General features: G+C 39.9%; 1 protein-coding gene across 1 annotated transcript; it reads left to right on the forward strand.

The window, feature by feature from the left end:
• The first annotated feature begins 1,866 nt into the window (after positions 1-1,866).
• On the forward strand, positions 1,867-17,674 carry PHYH (phytanoyl-CoA 2-hydroxylase). The gene is made up of 9 exons (XM_045858113.1): positions 1,867-2,011; positions 4,258-4,316; positions 5,542-5,652; positions 6,252-6,420; positions 8,884-8,965; positions 10,690-10,871; positions 12,657-12,806; positions 14,702-14,833; positions 17,354-17,674. Exons 1-9 carry the CDS (start codon positions 1,937-1,939, stop codon positions 17,405-17,407), a joined length of 1,014 nt encoding a protein of 337 aa, XP_045714069.1. The 5' UTR covers positions 1,867-1,936; the 3' UTR covers positions 17,408-17,674.
• Positions 17,675-20,627: the final 2,953 nt, after the last annotated feature.

Here is a 20,627-nt window from a genome sequence, read left to right on the forward strand (position 1 = left end):
AGGTGTGAACTGATTGTACAGTTTTAGCTTTATTTTTCTCCTTCTAGCAGTCCCCACTTTTCATCAGGTGAGGGCAGTAAAGAGACACCTATTGGTCTATTCCTAGAACCTTTAGGATTTTTCTCAGAAGCAGAAAGATGCAGATTCTATTTCCTGTACCTGCCAAAGGCCAGATACTTCATTTTAAACTACGATAAACCTAAGTGATTTTCCTTATCCAGTCGGCAAGTTAAGGGTCAGGTTCAGCCATAGGATGATCAGTTTGGGGAGTTGATGTTAAGAACTAATGACAGAAGGCCCATGGCATTTCTGTTAACCTAAAGGAATCTGGCAGTCTGGGTAAGGAGGAATGATAGGAAAAAGAATAAAGAACCCAGGGGTGAAGGCCAAAGGGCAGGTCTTGCCTGATGCTGACTCTCTCCTTTCTGCCTTGGAGAAAATGGGCAGTAGTTAACAATTCATACTCCTGGGTTGTTTCTCTCCTTGACTATGGCAGTTTCATCACATTGTATAAAGTCATTATTTAAGAAATGATTACATGTTTATTACATTCTGGAAGTAACTCTTTAAGCTAAAGAAGCAATGAAAAAAATGAGAGGAAAAAGAAACAATGAGAAACTGACTCCATCATCTGTAGACACTGAAGGAAAACATCTTACAGAAAAGAATTTCTAGTTCTTACAGCTACTATGGAAAACAGTATGAAGATTCCTCAAAAAATTAAAAAGAGAACCACCGTATGATCCAAGATCCCACTTCTGGGTATTTATCCAATGAAATTGAAATCAAGATCTCAAAGAGACATCTGCACTCCCACATCCATTACATTATTACAATAGCCAAATATGGAAATAACCTAAATGTCTACAGGTGAATGGGTAAAAAAGATGTGGTATATACACACGCAATGGAATATTATTCAGCTTCAATAAAAAGGGAAATCCTGCAATTGGGACAACATGAACAGATCTTGAGGGCTTTATGCTGAGTGAGAAAAACTTGTCACCAAAAGGTAAATACGACACCGGTAACACTTATGTATGTGGAATCTGAGAGTCAAACTCACTGAAGTGGAGAGTGGCATGGTGGTTGCCAGGGGCTGTGAGAGCCGGTAATGGGGGTGTTTGTCCAAGGGTACAAAGTTTCAGTGATGCAAGATAAATAGTTCTGGAGATGTATATAATACAGCCTAGTGCTTATAGCTAACAATGCTGCACTGTATACAGAAAACTTGCTAAGAGAATAGATTTCATGTGTTCTTACCATAAACACAAAAAAATAATGATAAAGCATGTGAGAGGAAACTTGGAGAGGTTTCCTCTCACGTAGGTAGGTGTTCATGGCCTTGATGCTAGTGATCAAGGTTCCACTGGTGTATTTGTACTTAATCTCCAAATCATGGAATTAAACAAAAAATCTAGTTCTTTAAGAAATTTAAAATTATACTAGATTGTGTGGATCAGACATTTCAGTGAGTCATTTATTTCATACGCTTCTTTTTTAAGGGCCAGTCAAACTACGTTTAATATTTCAGACTGGACTCCCTAAATTAAATGCCTCTTTTAAGAGCATATGTTATTTGTCGAGCTGAACATTTAAATTTCATTCTTTCAGCAGCTTTGTGGAAGGAACAGTCATGTGGAATAAAATATCTGAAACTATGCTGTTAACACTGTGGGTCACGTTCTGGTTCAATTTCTTACTGGGCTACCTTAACCCAGTCACTGAGCCCTCCAAGGCTGGGAAGTCAGTCGCCACTGCGAAGCAGCCCAGCCGGCACGCCTGCGCCCCAGGCGAATGGGCGTCTCTGCGATACTCTGGGCCACGCCCGCTCGCGGGTGGGAGAACCGGCTGGCCAGGGGCGGGGCCACCGTGGGGCCACCCACAGAAGTCAAGTGGAGCAGGAGGCCCTCGGTCTGGTATTCCTGTGGTCACCATGGACGGGTCTCGCGCTGCCTCTCGCCTGCGAATAATGCTCGGCCACCTCGGCCGCCCCTCAGTCGGGGCTGTTGTATCCTTTGGACTGCGCGGGGCTCGGGCTGGAAGGGTGGTGGCCTCCTGGGCGATCCCTTGGCCCCCGCACCCGTTCTTCCCCTTCCTCTACGCCCTGATCTCCGCCAGAGTCACAGCCCTTTGGGCTGCCTGGCGCGAGTGGACAAGGGGGAGGGCGCATCCCCAGTCGCTGATACTAGCGGCAGTGGACAATGTGGCGTCATTCCAGCACCCAGCCCTTTTACGCACCGGTTTCCCTGCTTGTCACCAAGGGGCCCTGCTCTCAGAGGCCTGGTCGTTTCTTGAACTGGGCGGTGCGTGACCTCCACGCCTGCCTGGAAACCTAGAAACGTCACAGCGAAGTTGTCCCATGAGAAACCAAGGCAGATTGGCGGGCAGTAAGGCCTCAGCAGGGAGTCCTGCTGGTCCTTTGCAGAGAGCCCGCCCTCCGGCCTGGACCTTTAGCTCTTCTCTGATGAACCCAAGGTTACGACCCCTACAAGTTTACACTGTCTTCCGGAAAGGACTTGGTACCCTGGGTCCACCTCTCGATTCGACATCACAAGTTAATCCAGAGGCAACAGGTGCGCTGTAGTGAGGGTCCAGAAAGATGTCACTACAGCATATGACATGTCGTCAATCAAATTGCTGTGTAGAATTGTTCTTGCTGCTCAGATGAAGTGTTTTCCTTCAGGGCCACTTTTGAAAGCTCCCTACAAAAATGGAATTGCTCATTAAACGACCTGATTAGCCTGTCTGCCTATATATAAGATCCTACCATCTCATAAGATGTTTGATTATACTAGATGTTTCTTTTACTTTCACTATTGCTCTCCCAGCTGAGTTCCAAGAAGCAATATATCAGAACCATTGTACATTTGAAGTCCCGTCCATAGGCTAATGAAAGGAACCCAGGGGATTACATAATCTCATTTTACAGGTGAGAAAATTGACGCTAGGAGAGATTAAAACTCTGGACCAAGGTTATTTAATTAAAGTAATGGTTGTCTTAAGTGTGTTCCCTGGACCATCAACATCACGTGGAAGGTTGTTAGAAAGGCAGATTTTCAAGCTCACGTCAGACCTAGGGAATCAAGTTATTCGGGAATGGGTTCACTTTCTATTTCTGACAGTCTCAATTGAGAGAATCACCACTATATCGGGACTAGATATAACTGGAACTGGAATTAAGGTTCCTCGTCCAATCTGTTAACTACTTTTAAAATTTGATATTCCGATCCTGCTGGTTCTTGTTATAATAGTGTCAAGGTCAGAGTTTAGTGTTTGCATCTGTATTTCTTCTTCTCCTTTCCCTTCTCCTTCTTCCTCTTCCTTTTTTTCTCCTCCTCTTCTTCTCTTCTTCACTGGAATGCTGACTTTCGAACTGACCTGGCAACCACATTTTTCTGAGAACAGTTGACAAAGGTCTTTAACTTCTCTGCCACATGGAAAACAGACAGTAGTTAGTAATTCTGACTCCTGGCCCTCCTTTCTTGTGGTTTATAACATTGTTCTCAGTTACATAAAGATGTTACTTAAAAATAACATGTCTATGAGTAATGACATTCTGAAAATAACTCTAAACTAAAGGTATGATGAAAAGTGAAAAGGAAGAAAAATAGATGCTAAGTCAATAATCTGTGGTTACTGGACAAAAAAGAAAATTAGAAAGAACTACTAGTTCTTTAAGATACTTAAACTTATATTCAGCTGTGTAAATCATATTTTTCTTGGCATCATTATTTATTGTATAGATTATTTTTAAATAACCAGCCAAACTGTTTCTAATATTTCCGACCGGACTCCAACTAAGTTAAATACCTCTTTTGAATAGCACATGTTTCTCCTTACTTCTAAAATGGAAACTTTCCATTTTTATTTGTTCAGCAGCTTGATGGAAGGAATAGTCATGTGGAATAAAATAGATGGAAGCTCTGAAGTAAAGAGTGTGGGTCAAATCTTGGTTCAGCCATCTTCTGTGGGGTGACCTTGGATCAGTTGCTGAGCCCTCCAAACCTGGTTCCTGCTCTGAGTGGCAGGACCCATAACAAAGCTCTTGGGCTTCCAGCCACCACCTCAGGTGCCTGTGGCAATGAAATGAAGTGATGTAAGCAGCAGTGTATAAATGTCATAGGTTTTGTGTGTAACCAGCTTGCTTGATATCCATTAGGACCAGTCTTCCCTATGTCAGCCAATCCTGGGCAGACTGTTGTTTCTAGAAAAGGCTGATTTATACATTTTTATTTCCCTTAACTCACATCCTAGGTAGCTCACCCTACTTCAGGGGCTCTTCCTCTTACCAGTTTCCATCCTCAACAATTCCAGTAAGTAGATCTAATTTTAATTTTTTACCATACAATGTATGTAAAGTTTATTTCTAGTGGTAACTAGGATATAAAACACAATATATTACATTGTCTGGTAAGAATTTATTATGCAAGACCTCCGTTTCCAGGACTTGTTGTAATTAGAACAATTGTGGAAAATTTTGAAGATTCTGACTTTAATTTTCTATTTGTATTTTAAAATTGAGAAAGGAGGAAAAGTATCAGAAAAGGTGCATTCTGGTTTTTAAAATTCAGGCATGGTATATCTCATATAATTTACCTGTCATATGGTCATAGGATATATTAGCTGGCATCTTTGATTTATCTTAAATTACCTTTGAAGAGAAAGTCATTTGAGCTCTATGCACTATTCATACACAGCCACAATTCCAGCTAGAGGAATGGACTGGGTGATTTGAGTTTGTGTGTGTGCTGTACACTTATTTGGATTTTGTTACTTTGATTTCTTTGGAGAATGTGTGAACTAGACAATTAAAAATATAAAATCTACTGAATTTGTTGCTGATCTGCAAAACCATACTTATTCATTACACACACAAAAAATTAAATCAGAGAAATAGCCTTGGCTGGTGTGGCTTAGTGGATTGAGTGCCAGCCTGTAAATCCAAAGGTCATTGGTGGGATTCCCCCCAGTCAGGGCATATGCCTGGGCCAAGTCCCCAGTAGGCGGCATGTGAGAGGCAACTGATCTATGTATCTCTTAAACATTGATGTTTCTCTCCTCTTTCTCCCTCTCATCCCCACTCTCTAAAAATAAAATAAAATAATAAAATCTTTTTTAAAAAATCAGAGAAATAGAATACTTTTAAAAAATTCATACATAATTTCATTACATAAAAGCAGTCACTGTTAAAATTTTTTTGAACTTCTTTGAAGTTTTTTTAAATAGTGTCTTAGTTTTATAAATTGTCATATTTTATCATAATAAGCATTGTCCTTTTATTATATGCTGTTCATTTTTAATTCCTAAGTCATATTCCATTGAGTGGAGATGATATAGTTAGTTATTCTTCCATTTCTTGGAGCCAGTAGTTAATGCTTTGGATTTAAAGCTTTAAATTTTTCTTTCAGATTATTTCCTTAAAGTTTTTGAAATAGAAATGCTGAGTGGAGGAATATCACCATTTCTTGGGTTCTTAATACATGTTGTTAGGATGTGATTTTTAAATTGGACTTATTTAAGATTTATTTTCTCCTTTAGGTATACTCTGGATAATAATGTTCTAAGCCTAGAACAGAGAAAGTTTTACGAAGAAAATGGGTTTCTTGTCATTAAAAATTTGGTATCTGATGCTGATATTGAACGCTTTAGGTATAGTAACTATTTGTTGTTTTACAGAAATACATGTCATGTCTGTGATGGGAATATAGTAAGATAAGCTGTGCACGTTCAGAGATTATTTAGCAATTTGGTTCCTTAGAAAGTGGTCAGGAACCTGGACTCCAAAGCCCAACTGGCTGGCTTTAATCTTAGCCCCACCACTTAACATTGTGTGTCCTGAGACAATTTACTTAACCTTTACGTGTGTGTGCTCCCACACCTGTTAAGTGGGGGTAATAATGGTACTTATGTCCTAGAGTTGTCATTAGGGCTAAATAAGGTAAACATATTGAGAGAAGATTTTGAACAAGGCCTGGCAGAGGGTAAGTGCTACAGGAATATTTGCTATTATTCTTTAGATATAACCAAATCACATACATTTCCCCAAATGGTCTGCTCATAGTTAGAAGGCAGGGACTTCTGAGTTGGCCATGTTCTCCTCCTTTCCATCAGAATTATCAACCTGGGGCTGGAGATCATCATAGTGCAGAGATCCCCCTTCCCAAAATCTGTAAATCTTTCCCAGAATGGGGCCAGGCAAGTGCTTGGAGACAGCAGTAGTGACATCATTTGCCAATTTAATTTTCTAGGAATGAGTTTGAAAGAATCTGCAAACAGGAGGTAAAACCACTTGGATTAAACATAATGAAAGATGTGACCATTGCGAAATCAGAATATGCCTTAAGTGAAAAAGTGGTTACCAAGGTCCAAGATTTCCAAGAAGATGAGGAACTGTTCAGATACTGCACTCTCCCTGAGGTTCAAGACCTTGCATTTTTTGCCTCTAAGCTAATAGCCCATTTGCATGCTTGCCTCTGAAGTCTGTCCTTTTTACTTTACCTAGCATGTTTCTGCTGTGGCCTAGAGCAGTGGTTCTCAGTGGGAGATGGTATTTGCAGTGTCTTGAGATATGCTTGCTTGGCATACATGGACAAGGAGGGATGGTGTGTTACTGGCTCCTAAAGTGTAGAAGCCAGGGATGTTGCTAATGGGGCCTAGGGATCCTATAATGCACAGAATAGCTCCCTCCCCCCAAAAAATGATTATTCAGTCTCAAATGTCAGTAGTGTCCAGTTCAAGAAACCCCACTCTGAGTTTGCTAATTATCTTTGGTTGAGAAGGGCAGGAATTCTGTGTTAAAGAGAGAGTCTTTCTTATACTCAGTATAGGCGTAACAAAGGGGTGAGAATATTGAGGCTATTCACTGCAAATACATTTAATTTTTTTTGTTTGTTTTATGAATCTGGTCAGCAGAGCCATGAGTTTGTTTTTAAATTTAAACTAGTTTTTAAAAATTACTATTCTTTAGGTACCTATGGATCTACTCACACTTTTAAAACTGCTGCACATTATTCCATTGCACACATGCATTGTACCACTGTTCATGAAGCATTCATTTAGATTGGTTTTAAAGGAGACATTACATATAGTACTTATTAGAAATTATAACCAAAACACTGTTAGAGAATTTGTGATGCTCAGCCCCTTGCTTTGGTGACCTGAGGGGAAGTGACCTTTCTGGACCATCCATGTACCTCAACCTTAAGTTGCATTATGGACATGGAAGCTGTGTGGTAGGTCAAGGATGAAAAGCTCAAGATTAGAGACAACTTGTGGTAAAGGAAGCATTACCAGGATTTTCAGGTTTTCTGTGTCTCTAAAGTGCAAACCATGTATCTGGTAGTTCATGTAATGATTTTTAGGAGGTATGCAATGTTTCATAGCTATCTATTTGAATGTGTGTTGAAAAATAACCAGCACATCTAACCCATGATTTCAAGAATGTTATTAATCAGAATGAGACCATGTAAAAGGAGTTAAAGAAATTATTAGCTGAGCCCTGGCTGGCATAGCTCAGTGGATTGAGCGCGGGCTGGGAACCAAAGTGTCCCAGGTTCGATTCCCAGGCAGGGTACATTCCTGGGTTGCAGGCCAGAACCCCCAGCAACCGCAGACTGATGTTTCTCCCTCCCTCTCTCTCTCTCTCTCTCTCTCTCTCTCTCTCTCTCTCTCTCTCTCTCTCTCTCTCTCTCTCTCCCTCCCTTCCCTCTCTAAAAATAAATAAATAAAATCTTAAAAAAAAAGAGAAACTAAAAAAAAGAAATTATTAGCTAACTATCGTGGGAGAGTCTGCAAAGTATGGCAGAAATGGTGAGGACAGCTCTTCATTGACTGAGGTTAGAAAATATTGGCCTGAGTGAAAAAGCAAACAACAAATGGCAGCCTTTATTAAAAAAACAAATATTGGGACTGACCCCTAGGATTTTTGTAACATTTCAAGTGTCTCATACATGTATTACCAATATTCCTTATACACAAGAGACCAAATAGCGAGAAAGCAGTAAAATGTGTTTCATTTTTTGGAATCAGGCAGAATTGGAATTTGAATATTAACTTTTTCATGTAACCAGCTTTGCTAACTCAGTCAACTTAATAGCTTCAATCTTATTTGTGTGGGATGTTCATTTTAAAAGGCTTATTAATTAATGGGGACATTAATTTCCAGGGATTACTGTGAGGCTTAATTGGCCTCTGTATAAAGCTCCTGGCAGGTAGTAGGCATTCCGTGTTGAGTCTTTTCTGCTTTTTGCCCCACCCAAGGAGGGTTAGGTGCTGGGGGCAGCACCCTGGCTGCTGGAGCCCATGACTAATTCAGCCCTCCCTGTCTCATGCTCTCATTGCAGCTTATTCCTTATAGCATGTATCAAAATCACAATCGCCCATGTCATTATTTGTTTAACATCATTCTTCCCATCAGACTATAACATAAACTCCATGGGCTGCTGTTCTTCTTTCCTCTGGGCCCCTCATGGCAGCTACAAGTGTGCTGCATCCTCTTCACAGTCCCTTCCTGTTAACAGTCTCCATGAAAGTAGAGGAAGCTGGCCTCTCACTGGGCAACTAGGGCAACTATTGTCAGCTTTGACTGACAGAAGGATATACCTGTCCTTCCCAGTTGATCCCTCATAGGAACTTCTATCTCTCTTGTATAAAAAGTGATTAGGTTTCCAACAGGCTCCAAAAAGCCTGTCAATTTAGAGTGTTATAAATTTCCAGCAATTTCCAAGTGCTAACTTTTTCATGCTTTGTGTGCAATGTGGTGAATACCAACTGCTTTTTTTCAAACTATTGTTATCTTGGTTTTCAAAAAGACACTTGTACTACTTTATGCCACTTGCCTGTGTGTTTGAATTCTCATACGCTTTTTCCCCCTTTCCTTAGATTCTGAAATATGTGGAGTGCTTCACTGGACCCAATATTGTGGCCATGCATACCATGCTGATAAACAAACCTCCAGATTCTGGTAAAGGGCTCTCATTTGTTAAGGAGAAGGAAAAATGTTTACTTAAAATATATAAGGTTGATGTTCTAACTACAGCCATGTGTATAAGTGCTAAACTTTTCATAAAGAAATATGAATATCATTAAAAAAGAGGCAATGGGCCCAAAGCGGAGTCACTTGTGCTAAGCCCACATCAGCAAACTAGCCTAATTGCCTAACCTGATTGTAGCTTTCATTTCCTGAAGAGCAAAATCTTAGCCAGTCAGTCTGGAGTTTCCTAGTCAGGACTAGGGAGGCAATCTGCCTGATAGGCCCCTGCCCGCCCCTAACAGAAGGGGACCTTGCCTGAAACAGTCCACTCTTTGCTAGTAGCTTCCTTGGCCTTCCACCTTCTGCTTACCAAAGCCTTTCATTTTGTACAGCTCCTCAAAACTCCTTTCTATCTGCTAGATTGGATGCTGCCTGATTCATAAATTATATAATAAAGCCAATTAGATCTTTAATTTTACTCATTTGAATTTTGTTTTTTACAGTGCTTTAACTCAAAATATCTTACATCACAACAACATTGAAGTATAATAGTGATTTCAGATTATTAACTCTAGGGTTATTGCTGGCTTTTCAGATGACTAGATTCTTAAAAATGCAGGGCAATAAACAACTGTTTATATCACATATGCACCTGTTATTCAGCACCTCTATGCTTTGTTGACCATTCTCACCCATAATAGTGTGGATTCTGCCTTCCTGATCTGAAGACATTATTATTACAAACAAAAAACTATTTTTTTATTTTAATCATTGTTCAAGTACAGCAAAAAACTATTTTTATAAATCATATACTACAGTTGTTTGTAAAATTTCTTGTGCTTGCTGATAGATAACTTCTAAAACCTTACTTCCCAAGAAACTGATTTGAAAGCTAGAACCCAGGAATCTCCATTTTATTAACTATCCCCAGAGACTCTCATGCAGAAGGCCACGCTGAGAAATTCTGCTATACCAGCAGTAGTAAATTGGCCATTAGTGATCCTTTAATCTTTTCTACTTTTTCTTCCTCCCAATGGCCAAGAGAGGTTTATGGATGGGCCTGTAGTTTAACATCACCAAGTCTCCCTCTCTCTCTCTGGATGTCTTGCCTGGACAGATCAGGTGGCCTGGGAAATCAAATTCAGGAGCAAAACTGGAGAAATATGTGAATGTGGATCATGGTATCTCTGATTCTACACAGTGATTATACACTGAATGCTTCTATTTAGTTTGGTGGGGACACCTCTCAGAGGCCTTTTTATTCATTTAGTTAGTTAATTAGTTAATTTTTTTACACTAGCCACTTAGCAGACTATCAGTGGACCTCAAAGTTGACCACTCTCTTCAGTGTAATTAATGAAACTTTTAGTTTTTATTTTATTTTTATTACTACTAGGCTCTATGTCTAAACAGAGTTAGAAAGGAATAAAGCACAATAGACATCATGACATATGTACGACTTGCTAAAAAATAACACTATTTTTTACACACACACTGTGAGTACTTGGCTACTAGAAACCCAGAAAAAAGTATAGAATCTGGAGGCCCTGTGTTGATTTCATATTCCAATTTGGTGCTTATCTCTTGAGGTTGATTTTCTAGAATAATATGTCATTTGTTTGGTTTTTGCAGGGATAGGTCATTTTTCTGTTTTTTCAGGCAAAGGAGAAGAGTTCTGAGGCTTGAGTGTCTTTTAACAGCAGGTTCCATTTCAGGCAAGAAGACATCCCGCCACCCCCTCCACCAAGATCTGCACTATTTCCCCTTCCGGCCCATCAATTCGATTGTTTGTGCTTGGACGGCCATGGAGCACATTGACCGGAACAATGGCTGCCTGGTGGTGCTCCCAGGCACGCACAAAGGTACCCTGAAGCCACACGATTATCCCCAGTGGGAGGTAGGTCTGTGCAGCAGCTGAGTCTTGATCAGAATCTTTTGCGTCGATTTCCCATCAGTATACATAAAGAGCTTTACCAACAATATAACATTTCCTTTCATAGCAAAACATTGGTCTAGGATTTGGAATTAGGATCAGGGACAATTCAAGGATGTCAAGATAAAATACTCTTTCTTGCACTTTCAACAAGGGTCTGAAAGCCAGTCAACATGGGGAACTTAGGTAGGTGCTTTAAGATCTGAGATTAGAGAGCCTAATGCAAAGGTAAGACATAAACACTACAAAACCAGGTGCATATGACAAGTGCCCAATAGGTCTTACACACTGATTGATGACTCTCGGAGTAAAAAAGAGCGAGAAGTCATCGCCTCCCAGCTGGAGAGACCAGCAGAGGCTCTGGGGAGGACAGAGTGGTATTCTATTGCATGGCCATTCCACAGTTTACTGATTCAACTGTTGATGCTGTAGGACTGTTAAACACTTTTAAGCTCCGGAGTGATGAGATTAAACCGGCTCTTCAAGAACAATGATCTTGGGGTGTGTCGCAGTATATGTTGGAGGTGTAGGAATCCAGGGGCCGGGAAACTAGAGTTTTAGGTATAAGGCGATAACATCTCGAAGCCCTGTAATGATGGTCAGAATGGAAAAAGCACCTGTTTTTAAGGCAGGAAGAGTGACTGTGATTCTGTAGGAAGTAACGAGAATATGGCTTTAAGGACTTCTATCTCAGAATTCATGCGCTGATGATTAGTGCTAAGTTAAAAATTTGACTCTGGATCCTGATATAAAATCTGAAATTATGAGATTTGTCAGTTAAGGTAAAGTTTAGGAAAGGTTTGATGCAAACAAAAGGGAGTGTTTTGGAAAGCTGCAGGGTCATGCTGAACCTGTGGAAGGCTGACTAGCTCTGGACGTTTGCTCGGTGGGAAGAGTTGGGGTGTGACATCTGGCGTGGGCGGTTGAACCCTGACTATGTCTGGTTTCTTCCATCCTCTGCTCAGATTTGAATCTGAGTGGCTGCAATAGGAGGTCAGATTGGGTCAGCTTGGGTTACACATCCACCATGGCCAGAAGAGAAGTGCACGGGGTCAAACTCCTAACACAGTCCAGTAGGGAAGCAGTTAACCTCAAAAGGAGTTTGGGATAGTCTTAGAAAGGTGAGCAGGATGCTGCCCTGCCTCTACTCTAGAACCACCCATCCCCCTGACCCCCTCATAAAAGCTTGTAAACTTTAAATCACTTTTCGCTGTAGTTTTTAATAAACATGTAACCATTACCTAAAACAATAACTAACTTTGGAAAGTTATAAACAATGTTTTAATTTACTATCCTTCTTTTTTTACTCTGGACATGACATGAATGGTTTCTGAGTTCAGAAAAATTAAGCACTTTCTCTTCCCTTTGTGTGGGACAATAGCTTCTCAGAGATACTCCTGAGTAATAGAAGAGTGATTTATGCAAAATTCCAGGTGAGGAGAGTATCATGCTGGGAAAGAATGATTATAGATTTGGGCTGGAAAGGAGTAATGTGTTAAATGAAAAGTGCAAAGCTGATCTAGAGCTCCATTTATTATTCAGTTTTCATTTGGTAAAAAAAAAACAACTGTGCCTTTTTTAAAAACCAGATGTTTGAGAAGATTTTGTATACTTACATTATTTAAAGGATCAACTTTATTTATCTTCTCTTGCAAGAACTTAGAGGATCTTTGCTTTTCCTGGTAAGCCATAAAGTTTGTAATTACTGGCCTCCTCAAGTACAGACTTTACTTCTCTTATGTATTCCAGGGGGGAGTTAACATCATGTTCCATGGGGTCCAGGACTATGACAAAAACAATGCCCGTGTGCACCTTGTGATGGAGAGGGGAGACACTGTTTTCTTTCATCCTTTGCTCATCCATGGATCTGGTCGGAACAAAACTCAAGGATTCCGGAAGGTATGTGTTAACATCACCACATTTCCAAAGATAAATGGTTAAACACAAAAATGTCAAAATGTATTGAAATTTAAGATTTGTCACTTTAAACTAGACACTAGTCCAGTTTACTTACTAGGAAATATACTTGCCTACCTCAGGCCTTTTTTCTCATATCAGTAAGAAGCCAGGTGGCCTCAGGATCCCAACTCTGTTGATATCGAGCCCTGATCATTCATGATTTCCTTCAGAGTAAGAGTTTCCTCGGTAGCTGATAGCCTGTGCTTCGGAGGCAAAAACCATGGGTGACAAACTAAAATAATAAAATTTGGAATGCCTGTAGCTCATAGGAACCATGTAAAAGGATAGTTTATATCATCACTATTAAGAAAAATATTATTGATCTGAAAGAAATGTTCTGAATTGGCTGCCCAGAAATCAGGTATAGCAGACAGCCATGTTTTCCACTCTTCAGTCTTAGAGTATTTTAAATGATATGATTTTATTGCTCACATTAAAAATTGACAAGTTTCTCATATATTCCCAGATTTCTTGTTTACCTAAAATTCAGCACATCTGGTAGTACTATGGACTTAAGTTTTTCCCATGATAACATGACTGTCAATACTAAATACTGAGGGTTTCTTTGGGACTGAGTGAGGCTGTTCATTTGGTACAGCAATGTCTTCTGTCTCCCTGGGGCCAAGGTTGAGTTACCAGATTGCATCTCTCCTTCATTCACGTTTCCACCAGGCTCAACAGGGCCAGGATGGGGGTGAGGTGAGAAGGTGCTCTCTTCAGGGGCAAAATTTAAGGTTTGGGGGGGATGACTAAAAAAAACTCAAAAATCGACTTGAATAATATTCTTCACAATAATATTTTTAAAAATCAAAATTACTGCAAAACAATTTGTGATAAGCACCATGCCAACGTTTTAAATAAAAACAAGGTCAAGCTCTTCACCAGCACAACCCTCAGCATTGTGCAAAGGAGGGTATAGGCACCATGATACAAATAAGGAGAATTTTAATATACTGACTTTTGAATTTTTCAATATTTTTGAACTACTTTCATGTTTGGAAAAACATTAATCATTAAAAAAACATATAAGTGCATATATGAAGGATTCACATTTCCCCCTTTTGCCTCGGGCTCCACGCAGCTCAGCCTGGCACTGGGCTCACGTGGGAAATGGAGTCTGTGGCCCCACTGCCTAAAAATGTGATGGTTTGGGCAAAGAAAGACATCTTTCTGACAGGTATGCTCACCTTCAGTAACTAACCTGTGACTGGGAAGGTAGTTTTAACTACTGCTTTGCAGTAGATTTATTTATAACTTTTTCAACAATGGGAAGAGCCAAGTAACTTCTGCCTTGCCTTCATAAGGAAACAAGATGGGAATCGGGTGGGAACGCCCCCAGACTTTAAATGTTCTTTTGTTTCAAGAGGAGTATGTATGTATGTATGTATTATTTTCCTTCAAAAAAAATTTTTTTCATAATCTCTGGCCATTGAAATAACAAATTTGATTGAGTAACTTCTGTGACTAAGGCCTGGAATACATCTCTTTTTAGCACTTGGGGCTCTCCGTTCCTTAGAAAAATCAAATGTTAAAAAATTAAAGACCTCTTACTTATGTAATTATGTACTCTGCCCCATATATACCTTTTTTGAAAATAAATATCACAGCTAGTGAAAAACCTCTTGTAATTTCTCGAGTAGCTTTTAGCTGGAAGTCGGGGAAGGGGAGAGGAAGCCACTGAGCCACAAAGAGACTGATTTAAGACTTGTTGGAACAGCTTTCAATCTAGGAATCAGAAGCTGAGTGAAATAACTGACTTTCTAAATGAAACCTTGCTTGGTTGCTGGTGTTAATGGGATTTTTCCCCCTAATATTAATTGGTTCACTTTGCCCAGGCAATTTCCTGCCATTTTGCCAGTGGTGACAGCCACTACATCGACGTGAAGGGCACTAGTCAAGAAAACATTGAGAAGGAAATTGTGGCACTTGCAAAAAAATGGTATGGAATTGAAGATGCCTCTTTGCAGGTACGTGTATGAAATGACAAGGTGAAGATCTGTGGTTTTTTTTCTTCAGATGCTTAATTATTCTCATATATGATTTAATTTGAAAGTATAAAGTGCTTGGGTTGAGAGTTCATTGCAGAAATGTGGCTGAGACCCACTAGGCATGACCATGGATTTCAGTTTCTACTCGCTTCCCTGGTGTGGGGGGTTGAGAATGCGCTGGCTTCCTGTGTCTTTGGGCTGTCTCAGGATACACAGCCTACCTCGTTCTAGGAAGGACAGGTAGGGAAGAAAATAGAAAACAGTTTTAAAGGACAGGAAATGAAGGACAAAAGGCTACCTTCTAAATGCACATGAAGAAATTTAAAGGTTTGGACTATCAATTGTACTCCCCCTTTATTTGTACAGAATAGAATATTTATACCTTGGGATTCCAATTAGACTCTCAGGAAGCAATTCTCAGGCAACTTTGAGTCACTTTGCACCTGAATTTGATGAGAGGTGCATCTTGCATGTAGCGGAGATTGAAGATCACTAATGTCTGTCAATAAGAGGTGTGAGACAATATTTTATATGCTTTCCTAATTCTTACACATCACTTGTAAATTATTTGTTTTTAATTAGTGAACATTCAATACTGTTGAGGATCAATAAAAAAATTATCAGGGCAAACACATAAACATATTTGTTTTGTAAATGATGTACATTTTAGCACCTGAACAAGGAGCCGGTCCTATTTTTAAAATTTACATTTGATAATCACAAATGCATGCATTTCCTGTGGGGGTGACATGAGCCCCACACAGACTGCATGCAGCAATAACGGGGCCCTCCAGTACTGCGAAGAGCACTGCACACCAGTGACAGGCTACCAGTGTTGGGAATGATTTTCTGAATACCTTCCCATCTCAAGAATCTTACTTCACCCTTTACCTCTTTCTCCCCTTAGAATCTGTGAATGTACCCCATGTCTGAAAATGCTCTGATTTCACATTTGCAGATCCTAGGAAGTACTGTCCTCTCCCTTTGTCCAGTACTTAAATGCCTTACAAAGGCAACATAGTTTGGCAACTGGGGCTTCCATTCAACACCATGACAGAAAAAAAACTACACGTTAAGTTTGAGGTTTGTCAATATTGTACTAAGTGAATTACCTCCTGTATTTATTTTAATTATTCTCTTAGTTATAGTTTATCAGCTTTAGTTAGAATAACAATACAAACTTCTGCTCTATAGCTCTTTGTAAGGTACAAACAAAAGCACGTTCATATTCCCCTACCTATTTCTTCACCAAAATCCAGTGGAGTAGTCATTATAGCTACATGCTTCTTTTTTTTTCAGTCTTCACCTAAGGATATGTTTATTGATTTTGGAGAGAGAGAGGAAGGGAGAGAGAGAAACATTGATGTGAGAGAGAAACATCAATTGGTTGCCTTCCATCCACTCCCTGACTGGTGTACAGGACGATGCTCCAACCCACTGAGCCACTCGGCCAGGGCTGTGGCTCCACCCTCTTAATGAGAAAATAGAGTCCAAGAGGTTGGCCTGTTATGTGACAGAGCTAGACTTCAGAGTCAGGTCCAATTCCAAAATCGTTCTTCCCACCATATCTTGCTGGTTGCTTCAAAAACAACAACAACACGGAATAAGAAATAAATTATAAAGTCTGAATTATGTGCCCATCAGTAAATGAATGGATCAAAAAACTATGGTATATTTACACAATGGAATTCTATGCAGCAGAAAGAAAGAAGGAGCTCCTACCCTTTGCAACAGCATGGATGGAGCTGGAAAGCATTATGCTAAGTGAAATAAGCCAGTCAGTGAAAGACAAATACCATATGATCTCACCTTTAACAGGAACCTAAACCACAAAACAAACAAACAAGCAAAATATAACCAAAGACACTGAAATAGAGAACAGGCTGACAGTGACCAGAGGGGAGAGGGGAGGGAATTTCAGGGGAAAAGGGCAGGGGTTTACAGGAACAAGTATAAAGGACACATGGACAAAAACTAGGGGGGTGGAAATGGGAGGGAGGTGAGGAGGGCTGGGATGGTAGTAAAAAACAGAAAACTGTACATGAACAACAATTAAAATTTTTTTAAAAATTTAAAAAAAGAACAAACAAACATTAACCTATAGCATCATTTTCATGATTAGGATCTAATCAGGAGTAGATCACTCAGAATGAGTCGGGCAGATAACCAAAAGGAAGACAGAAAGGTGGAGGTGCACTGTGCTGTGACCAAGCCCACTGCTCGGCCCGTTAGGGTACCTGCAGTCAACCAGAGTACCCAGTACAGCAGGGCTGACGGTCTGGGGCTGCGTGTCTTAGATAGTTTAACATGACATTAGGTGCTGGCCAGTGAATTAATTGGAGTCTCAGAATATGGTTTATTTTCTAACTGATACAACTTTACTGTGGAGGCTTTTTCCCCTCTATTTAACTATTGTAGATGCTAGAAATTTACTTTCTCTATATTGAAGAGACAAATTGAAGAGTTCCATAAACTCATTTTGTTTGGCATTATTTCCAGGATGTTTGGAGATTGCGAGCACGGCTTGTAAAAGGAGAAAGAACCAACCTTTGAAACAACCCTTTGCTATGACTCTTTTAAAGGAAATCAAAATTAAACAAGGTGTCTAAGGAAAATATTTTTTAATGAGATGATATAATCTTTCCTATCACTTGTTAACAAAATCAAAATGCATGTATCAGGTACTTAATTGCATGCGGGTAATTTTGCTGTGCAGCGGTATTGCTTTGATGAATATAAAATCAGTAAAAGTGAAATATTACCATTTTAAGGAAAAAATAAAGTTAGGTTTACAACCAAATAAATGTGATTGCTGTATAATTTAAGTGTGTTAGATCTGTTTCTTTCATTCAACTAGCTCTTTACCCAAGCAGAAATGAAGGTTTTGAAACTCAGGGTGTGTTGAATTTTGTATCCCTCTTCTGGAAAACACACAATCTACTTATTTCATGTCATGAGAGACTTCTTTTCAAATACAGAACAAGGTATAACACGGCACATTTAGCGAAGGGCATAAGAAGTACATCATGGAGTAAAAATGAGGGTGGATACTCATACCCTGACACAGGATTTTTCCATGACTTCTCCACGCTACAACCCTCACTGTAAAAATAGACGGAAGTGTCCAAGTCTTCCTAAAGAATGAAGACAAGAGTAACACCTGCTAGTTCTTATTAGGTAGGGCAGCTGGAAGAAACCTAACCTCTTTCAAGGTACAGGGAAATTTTTGATACTTTTTGTTTGGATCTTGAATGAGCAAGAGCTGGAAGGATTTATTGTAACAGAGCATTGTCCTTCTGTACGAGATGAGGGCAGCAAGGAAACAGTCTTTTTTGAAATTCTAGTTTATTAAGAAAGAAATAGAGTTCCTTTCTTGTCATTCTGCCAACTACAAGTATTTCTAATCCTTGTTTCACTGACTTTTTGTTGGTTTCTCCTATAAGGACACCCAGCTTAAGCTCAGTTCCAGCTGGAAACTGGGGAGGACAAGATCACTGACAGGGTCTAAGGAAATTGGATTATGGAATAATGGAAAATAAAATGTGTATAAGGAACGCCAGTGTGAACAGCACCTGTGGAGCACTGTGCAGTATTCCTTTGGCTTCTTGCCCATGGATCCAGAAAGAGCTGGTTTTTAAGATTACTGCAATTTGTCAGACCTTGGGCTCAAGACCCTAGACTGCTCTACTACAATTCAACTTACATTTCTTGAACTGTAACAATGGCAGACATTAACAGTAATCTGTAATAGAGTCATTGGTATTTTTTATGGAAACCAGCGTTATAAAGGGATTCTACTACATATACAGAAACTATGTCTAGCAGTCTGCTGATAAACAACTGTCACCAAATGGACAGGTTACAGAATCATAGAATACACAGAACATAAGAGCTGGAGAGGGTCCTATGGATCATGTAGTCCAGCCTTCTGACTTCATTCATTCATTCATTCCTTCATCCAGTTATCAACACTGAGGACATTTTATCTGCTATGCATATGCTGGGTGTGAAGCAAATACAGATGCCTAGAGCATTCTTTCTGATCACAAGAAACTCAGACCTAGGCTCTGGGGCTGAAACACGCATCAACAATTTACTGATCTCTAATCAGGAAAGGAAAGGAGAATAACGCCCCACCCCCAACAATACTTGTTGGCAACAATACTTTACCTTAAAACATCTATGATCTTTTCATTCCCATAAAGAATATACATATGTAATACATACATATTACTGTATTTAAAAATCAATTTTGAAAAGTTCTTGCAAATCACCCTTGTTAGTAAAAACACAATGTGGCTCATTAGGCTAAGCAAAGAGTTTTAAAATTTTGTTTGTTTGTTCGTATGTTTTGGTCCTAATGAAGCTAGTAGATTGTAATACTGTCTACTAGAGACAAGGCATTAAGTAAAAAGTTGGTTTAAGGTGGGCCTGCCTGTTTGAGCTGAGTGCACCTGTGCACTGGCTAGGGTCCTGGGTATAGGAACCAGCTTGAGCACGATGGGATTTTTGCCACAAGGATCCTGGCCAGTCCATGACATCTAAGAGAGTCAGGCTGCAGGCCAGCTAGCCTGGGACACAGGGCTGCAGGGAAGCTGGGACTCCAGCTCCGAAGCCTGCTCCTCTCTGTGCAGCTGCTCCATTCTCTCTCCCCACAGCTCAGCTTCCCCTGACTCCCAAATAATGGTGGGGGTTGGCTTCTGCCAATCATTCTGAATTCATATCCCCCTTTCCCACAGAGCAGTCAGACTGTGGAACCCCATTGGCTTAGATTCTAGATTCCTAGGGAAGGGCTCAGTGGGTCGTTTTAGATCAGGTGTCCTGCCCTGATCTGACTATTATTATTAAAGCTCAAAGTGCTTGCACTCTTTTCTTTATTTTTATATTTTACCTTATTAATGTTAAAACGGAAAGAATAATATTTCAATGGATAAAAAATCCATCTCATAAAACTGCATACTAAAAAAAAAACCTTACCAAAGTAAGACCAAATGAAATTTCCTTGGTTTATTAATTTTTTTTCATATTACCATTTAGTCCCCTTATACCCACCTCCCCTCCACAATCACCAACTGTTGTCCATGTCCATGGGTTCTTTTTCCTTTTTGCTCAATCCCTCCATCCCCTACCATCCCCCTGTTTTTTCTTTCTTTATTGAATTTTTTTTGAGAGAGAGAAAGGGAGGGGTGAAGAGAGAGAGACACCGATTTGTTATCCAATTTATTTATTCATTCATTGGTTGGCTATTGTATATGCCCTGACCAAGGATTGAATCCACAACCTTGGGGTATTGGGATGACACTCTAACCAACTGAGCTATACAGCCAGGGCTGATCTGATTATTATTTTTTAACATTAGAAGTTTTTCTTTTAAATAATGCTAGCAGTAGCAACTAGCCCTAATCAAGTGTGCATGTCAGGGTGTGGGGGATAAAGGTCAGAGGATAGCAAGTGTGTGTTAGGTGAGGCAAGGGCAGGGAACAGAGCTGATCAAACAGTACAGGGCAGTCTACATTAGGCAACAAATCTCTATTAAAAATAAACTGATGCAATCCTACTTCTCGGTAGTTACCTAAAAGAATTGAAAACAGAATCCCGAAGAGATATCTGTACACTATGTCCATAGCAGCCTTACTCACAGTGGTGGAAAGGTGAAAGCAACCCCAGAGTTCATCAAGGGATGAGTAGACAGACAAAATGTGATTTCTACATACAATGGAATATTACTTAGCCTTAACAAGGAAGAAAATACCAGCTCCTGCAACAGCACAGA

This window comes from Phyllostomus hastatus, unplaced genomic scaffold (genome assembly GCF_019186645.2).
Source record: "Phyllostomus hastatus isolate PE091 unplaced genomic scaffold, TTU_PhHast_1.1 phas_scaffold_1674, whole genome shotgun sequence".
Taxonomy (NCBI): domain Eukaryota; kingdom Metazoa; phylum Chordata; class Mammalia; order Chiroptera; family Phyllostomidae; genus Phyllostomus; species Phyllostomus hastatus.